At 44.1% G+C, this 10,883-nt stretch overlaps 1 protein-coding gene across 1 annotated transcript; it reads right to left on the bottom strand.

Moving 5' to 3' along the window:
• Positions 1-5,464: 5,464 nt before the first annotated feature.
• On the bottom strand, positions 5,465-9,322 carry LOC124663948. Its single transcript, XM_047201575.1, has 3 exons — positions 8,206-9,322; positions 6,827-6,924; positions 5,465-5,873 (listed from the first exon to the last, which is right to left on the bottom strand). The coding sequence occupies exons 1-2, from the start codon at positions 9,320-9,322 to the stop codon at positions 6,863-6,865; spliced, it is 1,179 nt and encodes a 392-aa protein (XP_047057531.1). The 3' UTR covers positions 5,465-5,873; positions 6,827-6,862.
• Positions 9,323-10,883: the final 1,561 nt, after the last annotated feature.

Here is a 10,883-nt window from a genome sequence, read left to right as displayed (position 1 = left end):
AACATTTTCTTATTTTCTTAATATTTAAAGAGAATGATAAATAAGAAAGTGCAATTTAGGGCTTTTTAAAATATCACTAATATTTAAGTTAATGATAATATCATAAAAGAAAATTACTTTTAGTGTTTTGTTTACTTCCTAAATAGTTATTATTTATTTATGAAATTTAACTAATTATTTAATTTTATTTGTATTTAGGATAAAAGAAAAAGCATAATTAATAAAGGTTAAATAAATAATTTATTATTTTAACAAAAAAAATATTTTTATTGGATAGAATTTATTTTTGTGAGCATTTTGATACATCATTTGTATTTTTCTGAGTTGAAATGAATTCTATATGCATTTGCAAAGTTTCAGATATTTTCTGGAATTCAAATTTAAAGAGTAAATACTAACTGTACCCAATCTAGTGTTACACACGTTCACTCAGCGGTGGGCCTTGACCATGTAGGCTGCCACGCTGGTCGTTGACCTAGTCAAAATCGAAAATGTGGCAATGGAGCTCCTGGCCGGCGGCCAGTCGACGACGGCGCTGACGCTGGAGTGCTCCCGCGGGGCTGTGCACGTGTTCAACGAACCGGGACAGCGAGGCGATGGGAGCGCTGGTTGTGCCGCTCGCTATTGACCACTAGAGCATGGCCGGTGGCGAGGTGCTGCGGTGGTGAACTCCGGTGATCCATTGATATCGAGGTACAGATTGTTATGGGATGTAATAAAAGGCTCGCGAGACGCAGAAGCTCACCCTGAAGACAAAGGACTGCTCGACAAAGACAAGGACGTAGGGGTTGAGCTCAGGGTTGAGATTTCCGATGAACTCGACCGAAAGGGAATGTTGAAATCCCGATGACTTGGGCCTCCCCTTCTTGATTCCCTTCTCCGGTATGCTCATCACTACTCCGTGCTCCTCCGGGGTACTCCATTGGCTCTAGGGTGGCCTCACTCGACGGCGGTGAGAAGAACTCCGGCGTGCTGCTGCAGATGATTGTGGGTGGTACAAAGAGATTGAGAGGAATTGGGATGGCGGTGAAGATCAAGGAGGTTACGACGATCCTCTGCATGCTTTTATAGCTTGGCTCAAGGTCTCTATCATCATCTCACTGCCGGCGACGGCCGAGATGCGGTGGCGAAGTTGGCACGGCAGATGGGCGCGAATCGAGCTGTTTTTGGATGTGCTCGGCCGCGAGATTACTAGGGTGAGGTTCTGGCTTGGTCTTGGCGTCCGGAAAAATCATAAGCGATGGCGGGACATGGCAGAGGTGGCTCGCCGGCGTGTCGTCTGCGGGGAAGAAGAAGAAGATACCTCGCTTCTCTTTTTTTATACGAACCGGTATATATGTGGGTCGGGTCTTTGCTGGGTTGCGTCGTAGGCTGCTGCTGGGCTGATGGGGCCTAGTTTGGTCTGGTAAGGTAAGCCCTCTCTCTTCTCTATTTTCAGTTTTATGTTTTGTATTTTCTATTTTTAAATTCCATATTGAATTTAGTTTGGTTTTGCGGGACTATGCCTAGTTTAATTTCACTAAAATATCTCAAGTAATAAATACTTTGGTGGTTTATTTAATATACTTTGTTAGAATATTTATATAGAATCATTAACACTATTGAGAATGAGAAGAAGATATTCTCTATTGGTATGAGTTGTGTATTTGAACTTTGAGGTGTTCAAATTAATTTGCAGAAAGTATATTTTACTTACCAAGTACTAGAATTGGTTTTATTTTGTATTTCCTTGAAATAATAATTTATAAGCTCATACTGAGTTTATTTCTTAATTGAGAAGTGATTTTATGGTCATGATTTCATGTGCCAAATTATTTCTAAAGTTTGGAATATAGTTTAGGTTTTATTCTAAAGTTATTAATATTGTTTTCTTAAACCTTGAATTAAAATGCCTAGGTATATATATCATATTATTCTCATGAGGCATGCATTTTCTTAAAATTGATATTTTAGTTGTATGGTACTTTACAATTTGGCCACTAGGATGGAAAGGTAGGGTTAAATATTGGTTTTAACACTAATCACCTAAATGGGATTTAAACTTAAGGTATATATGGCTTGGGTTTGTACTTGTGATCCTTGATGCACAAGTTAGGGTTGAGATATGGAATAGTATTCCATGTGTGGTTGTTCTTATTTTAAAGTATCTAAGGTTTTGATTGAAGCATAAGTTGAAATGAGGTGTGGTAGATTTCTACTTATGATCCCAAGTGATTCACAAATTAAGGTTGAGATATGGGCATAGGCTATAGGTGTGAGTTGACACCATGTTTAATTGCCTAGGGTTGCTCTTCCTCACCATTGATAGGATACTTGTGTATCAAACTATTACTAGGATTGTCTCAAGTGCTTGGATAGCCAAAGTCTTGTTGTCACTCATTTGTTTTTATCCTTAAAATATTGAGAATTGTCTAAGTTTTATTACTAGTGGTTTACCTATCATTTCATGTGATGGATGATATGCTCTTATCACATAAGATTTAACTTATCTTCTATATCTACAAAACATGGTCATGCATTAGACATAATCAACTTATTCCTCACTAATCTCTCTTTATTATCTTCCTCGCATCACACTCATTCTAAACTCTTAGGGTTTATGATCATTACCAAGTTGTGATGATCATGGCCTTGGCCTCCTAATGGATTACTATTTAAGTAGGGTTCTCACTTCACATCAAGTGTTGGCTTGATCAAATAGGGTTTAGTACTTATCTTGTATTTCTCATAGCAATAGTTATTATCAATGACTTATCTCACTTGGAAATTACTTGAATAATAACCTAGGGTTCTACTCAAGAGATGATGTAAATATATATGGATAGTCCTCTCCCTTCTCTGAGGTTTAGTAGAAATAGATTTGGATAGACAAGATTGGAATAATCAAGGTTTGAAAAAGAACTAGTGTGAATGTCCTTGACATGAGTTCAATATTGTTGTTGAAAATATACCATGTGAATCATGGTAGGAATATTGATCAAGTAAAAAGGTCATGGAAAAGATAAGTAAAGAATAGTTTCTCAATTCTTTCTGTTCTTTGATTTATAGTTGAATAAACATTCATGTGTTGTTGTAAGGAATACCATGTATGATCCTTTATAAGACATGGTATTTGATCCTCACTTAGAGTGTTGTTATTGTAAAGCTAATCCTATTTGATCTAACCCATAGATCAAATCATCTTTACCCAGAACAAGGTTTTAGCAAAGATCACATTGAAGTTTATAGCGCTTGACTTGATGATATACTTCAATTCCATCAAGTCAAGTGAAACTTCAGTTACTGTGACAAGTTTTATTTGAAAGCGCGAAAATTCCCCGGATTTTCTATGCATGACTACAATGCACACATCTCTATTCTCTCTTTTTGTAGCCTCTAAACATGGGACGTTACTGCAGCCGAGTGCACACCCCCTCTTTATATACACCGGAGGCAACCGAGGGGTGTGGCACGCCTGACATCATCATAACTTCGTTAGCATATGAGGTCGGCGGTCGCTCGGCAGGCGAGGCATGACCATTAACGTGATGCAGACTATCGAAGCGATGCCTAGTTTCCAGTACTGGCGCTTGATAAGACGCATCGACATAGTTCGCTGCCATGTAGGCCCATGGGAGAAGCGAGCGGACATTTGGCGCAACCGCCAGCGTCTGCCGAGACGCATCCGAGGCGCATATTTGGGCCGCATTTGCATCTCCGCGAACAGCCCGGTCACTATGCGTCGGGCCGATGGGCATGGGTACAAACGCATTTTTCAACCGCACGGTCGCAAACGGTCGCTCCGCGTCTGTTTGAGATGCCCTAATGCGAACAAGATGTATGACCGTGACAAATATAGGTATTGCATGCCTCGAACAACTAAAACTTTTCCCACTCATGATAGTGAGCCTATCTAACATTTAAAATAATGTTCCTAAGTGTACCCTTAAGCATAGATTAGAGTCAAGCGGAGCCCTTCCGCTCAGCTTTCAGCCTGAGCGAGAGGAAAAGCGAGGAGGAGCCGTGGAGACGGGCTCTCACGTGGCGTTGAGGCAGAAGCAAGAGGGTTAGTGTTAGGAATCCCGTACTCGTCCAATTCCACTCCCATGTCGTGGCATAAGCAAGAGGCGACACCGTTGGAGCTACTCCCCGCCGCTAGTCAAGATCCTCTTCGGTGCCACCCTCTAGATCTTCCTCAAGGCCGCCTGGATAGAGACCCCTTCCTCCAGCAGCTCGTTCCCCTTGTCCCCTTCCTATCCAGATCGAGGGGGTCAAAGTGAGAGAGACGGCATGCATGAGTGGCGGCTACAACCTGGGAGGCCGAGAAGTAGGAGGGGATCGATTTATTGAGGTTGCTTCTTGGAGGGGATCAATGTGTTTGGCTACGACCTAGGAAGCAAGAGGTCGCTTGTTGGGCGTCTAGTGGGACCAGAAACAACATATAACTACACGATATTATTTAATATTTCTTATTTTAGCTTACGTATATGTCTGTTTTATCATGCATGCTCAAGTCTAGGCAAAGCCTCACCGCTCGCTTAGGACTAAGCGCTTTTTTGAAACCTTGCTTACTTACGCTGTAGAATATTTCGACGAGTGAGTAAGATGCCACTGAAGTGCGTTCCGAGTGAGTGTGAATGTGTGATGCCATCGTCTTGCTTAAGCACTTGGATGCCAAGAAAGTAAGATAGGTTCCCAAGATCTTTGACAGCAAAAAGATACTCATAGCTGTGCTTGAAACTTAAAATCAATGTTCAAAGGCAAATCCATGCTTATGTTGTTTTGGTTGTAAGATTTACCGATGCCTGTGCTGCGAGGAAGCGGCTTTCCCGCTTCTCAGCATCTCAAACAAGGGAAAAATAGAAGTGGAACAGCTATTTATGCAGGTGCAATTCAACAAACAGGAGCTTCTTTCCAACTCCCTAGCTGTACGGTTCAACATTCATTACTCATTAGATGGAAAGAAGCACCATGGAACATAAGCAACGTTCTGATGTTTAAACCTCGCGGCCTAGTACAACACGGAAGATAGTACGGTTCAACTCGGGAGTGGTGTTTTGGAACATGGGTGCATATGCTCCCTCTATTTTAAAATTCATCTTACACATATTTTGAATTTCAAAAAAATTGAAACGAAAAATTCGCACGTACATCTTCACGTGCTATGCGCTTACAAAGTTGTTTCATAAAAAATAGACTTATCATGTGACGTGTGTAAAAAAGACAAAACTTAGTGCTAAAAATAATGCTTTTTACAAGATAATTTTTCTCTTTTTTACATAGACCACAGAAAATATTGATTTTTCGTGAAACTTGACAAATGCACATATATTATGGAGTTGTACATGTAGAATTTTTTATCAAATTTTTTTGACAACTCAAAATATAATTTTTTGGTATAGGGAGCATACGCACCTGGGAGCCGAATTGAATTTCCGGGTTCAACATTCATTACTCATTAGTTGGAAAGAAGCACCATGGAACATAAGCAACGTTCTGATGTTTAAACCTCCCGGCCTAGTACAACATGGAAGATAGTCAAACGCACGCACACATGCGCACACAATAAAACACATGTTGCCATGTTGGAACCTCCCTGCAGGATCAGTTCACAGGCGAGCTTGCCAAACATGCTTGCTTGAACCGCCGCAAATCAAAGGAACCACAAGTGGAGTACGGATTTAATCTAAGCAATTCAATATGCTTTCAACCTTACTGCCAGTTGACTAATGCCTAAGGAAATTAGATAATAGACAGAAGGTGTTGAATTAAGAGTCTACAAGTGGACTTCAAAGCTGACCGCTGCATGCTACATAGAGTCAATCTCCGAGTCGAAATACAGAAAGAACACAGTTTTGCATCTCAGCCACTAGAACGTAACTCTGGCCAGATACCTGCAGGGCAAGCAAAATCACCAGTCAAACCAAACTGTACTATTCAATCAGGAAAAGTCATTGAAATGAGTTATTCTCATTAATTCTATATGACTCACACTACTGTGCAAATTGTGCCAAAAGCTACATAAATAAATAATCTTAGCATTATTAGACAAAACCAACATTAGAAACATAAAACAGTACAAAATTGTAGGTACGATGCCAGTGTAACCGCTAATTTTAGCAGTTTTTGGCTACATCTAGCCTGGTAGCAGCTAAGAGAACAATGGGAAAATGAGGGACTCATGGTGTCATGGAGTAGGAATATGAAGAGACTTTTTAATCAAACATATTAAAACCAGAATAATCACCCATAAAACTACAATAATTCCAAGTGCAACAATAAACAAAAGTATAAGGTTTAATGGAGGCATACCCTTCAAGTGTTGTGATATTCATCAGTTCGCTATTTGTTACAATGATCCAAAATAAGCAGCAATGTGAAATTACATACTTATATGTCCGTATAAACAAAGGAAAATTTGAAATAGGGTGCTCAGGTATTGATAGTTAACAATTAATTTACTTCCTGCAAATGACACTAGGACTTGATAGACAAATAGCCTGAAGAAACTCACAGGCAATGACGCAGCAAGTAAAGAAAAACTAGAAATATATCTCCAAATCAAAGTAAAGGGTCAGTGCTTCATTTTCTATTACTTGGAATGACAAGATTCTCATCTCTAGGCAGGCAAGAACATATGCAAGAACAGGGAATGGGGAAGGGTCCTAAGTAATCCGTCATTGGAGGAACTTAGAGGAAGAAGAGATCACACTATATACTAGAAGGAATTTGATGAGTACTACTAAGGAGGTAAACTTAAAGCAAGGAAGCTGTATGCAAAGGAGGGCAAACAAAAGAGCACATCCTGAGTTAGAAAAGGTAGAGCATCAGTAGCAGATAAGCTTACCTGCTCAACCAATAGATCAAATAGCATATCCAACAATTAATCATCTTGCGTATTGAGCAAAAGCTTAGCCCCATCGTGTCCACCACCAACGCATGTTCCTAGAAGCATAAGAAGTCAAACAATGTGTTACGTGGGTCAGAGACATTGGCACCACAGCAAGGTTAAGGTAAAGGAGCTCAAGGCTGTTTGCCATATCCTTACGATGCCTCTCAAGCTTTCATATTCCCTAACTCGCTATAATGATAGGCTTACGATGTAACCAGTATCAGCTATCAATAAACCAGAAAAGGGAAATTTGGCTCAAAATCCTAAGCACAAGACACAATGACATCCCAACAAAGACAAACAAAAACGAGGATACATCAACGAGGTAGTTAGATAAATCCATAGCTGTAACTCTGGGCAACTCCGTTTTGATAAATATGACACGCGTACTGTCTAATTTACTGAATGTCCCCAGATAACATATACTAATCAATACCTTAAAAATGAAAAACAGCATTTACTCATACTTAGCTGCTTGGAACGGGAAAGTTGCCCAGAGCTATCCTGAAGCTCGTTCCACGCAATAATGCAATATTGGAAAAAAAACGCATACTAACAAACCATGGCAACATAGGTGATCATGATTTAAGTTATCTTTAAATAAATTTAGCATGGAAAGAAGAAATATAACTCCAAAATTATTATTTTTTCCTGGTACAAATGAACATGCGGCATACAGGGGAGTCCTAGAAGTGATAATTGAACAATTATCCTAAATTTAGAACCAATCGATTATTGTGGATTTAAAGCCTATTAACAATATCAACCCATACAAAAAAAAAAGATGAAAGAAATATAATTAGGACTAATTAAGCTTCCAAATGTACCTATTAAGCCAGGCATTTTAGGTGGTTCATGCTAGTTTTTCATGCAGTCAACCTTTAACCGTTGTGTATCTCATCAGTAAAAATAAATGGAAATGCATCTACGCACAAACGTTACCCTTAGACAATTCTTGCATTAAAGGCAAGCCATGATGAAATTTAGTTCAAATATTCTAGAAAACTTCGCCAATCATACTAATCATTGTTCATTTTGCCGAACAAAGTAATGATTCATTTCTTGTAATGGATATTCATATAACAGAAACTGCCTAGCTGCAGAACATGAAGTAAATTACACATGGCACTAACATATTTTTTCTAGATCATGGGTCAATCAATCATTACATTAAAAGCCACCACAGAGCATTGCAGAACATCATCACTATATGCTGAATAGGTCATGAAGCAGCAACAGAAACAAATGATATTACACGACCTAAAACTGTTGGCAGCCAATTATCAAACAATAACTTGGTTATTGTGCATAAGGGATGTAAGCCATATTCTCACCTGCGGAGTAGACACTTTCGAATGGATGATAGTAAGAAATGATGTTGGTTTCAAAAAGCTTCTGGAAATTCAATGACTGAAGATGGACCATGAAGACGCCAATCGTGTTCCAGAGAAACACCACATTATTCTCCTCAGCAATCCCTAGAAAGCATACAGATTTCACGGAAAGTAGCTTGTCCAGTTCAATAGTTCTTGCAAGCCCCCACGAAGAAGCACCATCACAATGGGTCTTCCTCTTCCACAACTGGGCGGCGCAGTCGTATGACAGTACGAGGCAACCCAACCCACCACTTTCGGCCCGCATAATCTTGAAGCGCCTGCCCTCGCCATACATATCCAGTGGCACTCGTATCACAGCGAGGCTCTGCTTCACCAGATCAAATTCGAGAATTCCCTCAAAATTCCCAGTAAGCTTCCAGTAAAGGGAATCTGCAGCTAGCACAGAGTCTTCAATAAAAACCATTGTGGGAAGAGGGCTCCCATCAGCCTCGTATGGAAGCGGTGTTGAGATGAGATTTCCCCACAGGCCTGTCTTTGACGAGTAAACGCAGGCGAGCGCTTGCTGCTTGTCATCCGCCACCACCAAGACCACCTGGAAGTGTGGGTCTTCTCCGGCAGGGCGAAGCACCGCCCCGTTGACGAGGCCCACAGTTTTGTCTTGATCGAACGACGCGGGAACGGCCATGCGGTGCTCGTCACCGGTGACGGGGTCCCACACCAGAACTTGGCGGTGCTTCGTGAGGAAGATGAGGAAGAGACCATGGCGACATCCAAGGGTCATGGAGCGGCCGTAGTCGTCGTCACGCTTCAAGGAGAAGCGCCCGGGAGGGATGCGATTGGGGGCCTCCAGGGTAGAAAGGAAGGGACTACCTCCGTACTTTTCGAAGAAGCCGAGGAGGGGCGGATTGCGGCGGTGCCGGATGCGGAAGCGGCGGAAGAAGCCGGGGTCGGAGACGAGGCGGCGCCAGCGCTTGCAGACGGTGGAGGCCCGCGGGAGGGATGAAGGCTGCGGGGGGAGGCGGAGGAGGATCTCGCAGAGGAGATCGTCGTCATCGAGGGGACCGGCCGCCGGCGAGCGGGCAAGGCGGCGGCGGCGGCTGCTGCTGGTGCTCATCTCGCCCTAGAGTTCGCTCGTGCGGTGAACTTGGTGGGGACTGGGCAGTGAAATGCGTCGGCCCAAAGAAGACTGAAGACACGCGAGTGAGAACATATCGACACGCGTTTAAGGGCATCTCCAGCGGCCGGACGCAGTCCGTTTGGGTCTGGGCCGATAAAAAACGCGCTCCCGCGGCTAGACGTAAAACGTCTGTAGTGTCCATCCTGACGCAAACATGCACTAAATATGTGCCAGGATTGCGTCTATGTGGACGCGTCCGACATCCATTTTCGTCCGTTTGGGTATGACCCCTTCTCTCTCCTCCTCTAATCTAGGGTAGGCCCATGTGCTGGCCACTCCACACCACACAAATAGAATCTTTCTCTCTCCTCCCCTAATCAGTGCATGGCAGGCCCTTGCGGTCAAAAATACGTCTCTGCCACTGGAGAAGGGGTAGACGCATGCGGACATGTGGACATTTTTTATGTCCGTGCGCGACGCAAACAGACATAAAAATGCGTCACCCCGCTGGAGATGCCCTAAGGGTGATTGTTTGCGTCCGTCGTAACCGAAAATGCGAGTCTGGGTCCTGCTCCAGCGAGGCAACGCAAAGTGATCGGACCGTCCGCGGCGACGCAAACCTAGCTCAAATATGCGCCAGGTTTGCGTCTCCGCGGACGCTCCGCGGTCGCGCCGAGTGTCCGCCGAAAATGACGTAGGACCCGCGTGTCAGTGGCAGGGAGGCCGATATTATTCCCGCCAGTGGCTATTCTCCACGCGAAAAATCAAAGTAGACCGGAGCAGTCCAGAAGCGATGGACGTCCTCGCCGCCGCAGCCACCACCATGGATGCCGAGGAAACCCTGGCACCCGCCGCCGCTCCACACTCCCCCGTAGCCACGACCATAGCCACAATGGAGGCTGCAGCTCCGGCAGAAGCAAAGCGGGCCGCCACCGGCCACCGGGACGCAAAGCCGAAGGCCGCAAAGAAGGTGTTGTCTTTTTTTTCGAGACCAGCCAGGACTAGCCCATGGCGGCATTGAATTAAGTTTTCAGCGCACAGAAGTGCAACGGTGCCTACACGCCCGCGAGTGAGTACCGGGACTCGAACTCGAGGGGGGGGCATCACAGGTATCATCACCCTGGTAGCCATCCGGGCTAAGCCTTGGTTGCTAAAGAAGGTGTTGTCCAAGGAGGAGAAATGCGTCGAGGCCACGAAGGGTAGCTGCCGGCGCAGGAACCTGAAGGAGAGGAATGCAGCGGACGCCGGCCAGCATGTGTGGCAGATGCAGGTGAAAGCCGATGTCGCGCAAGTAGGCCTCCATCTGAGCTTAGCGGAGGGCTACATGCTCGTCAAGCGAGAGGGGATCACCGGCGTCGCTCCTCCGGCCTCGTCGGTGAGCTCGGTAAGTTCTCAGCTGCATCCTGGAACTCCCGCTCCCTTGCAGATCCACCCGGCGTCACGGTTCGCCTCCGGCGTGGCGCCGGTGCAGTTCAACGTGGTGCCGGTGCAGTTCAACGGAGCGCCGTTTTCCGACCTCAACCGGACGCCTAGAAGCGGTGACTCGTGCCCGGGCGCG

This window comes from Lolium rigidum, chromosome 6 (genome assembly GCF_022539505.1).
Source record: "Lolium rigidum isolate FL_2022 chromosome 6, APGP_CSIRO_Lrig_0.1, whole genome shotgun sequence".
Taxonomy (NCBI): Eukaryota; Viridiplantae; Streptophyta; class Magnoliopsida; order Poales; family Poaceae; genus Lolium; species Lolium rigidum.
This window is presented reverse-complemented; position numbering and strand designations above follow the sequence as displayed.

Bases quoted from the DNA above. Each gene is read 5' to 3' on its own strand.
- LOC124663948 (XM_047201575.1), bottom strand. From the start codon at position 9,322: ATGAGCACCAGCAGCAGCCGCCGCCGCCGCCTTGCCCGCTCGCCGGCG. The intron at 6,925-8,205 runs GTGAGAATATGG...TTATGCTTCTAG, and splicing joins CGAAAGTGTCTACTCCGCAG to GAACATGCGTTGGTGGTGGA.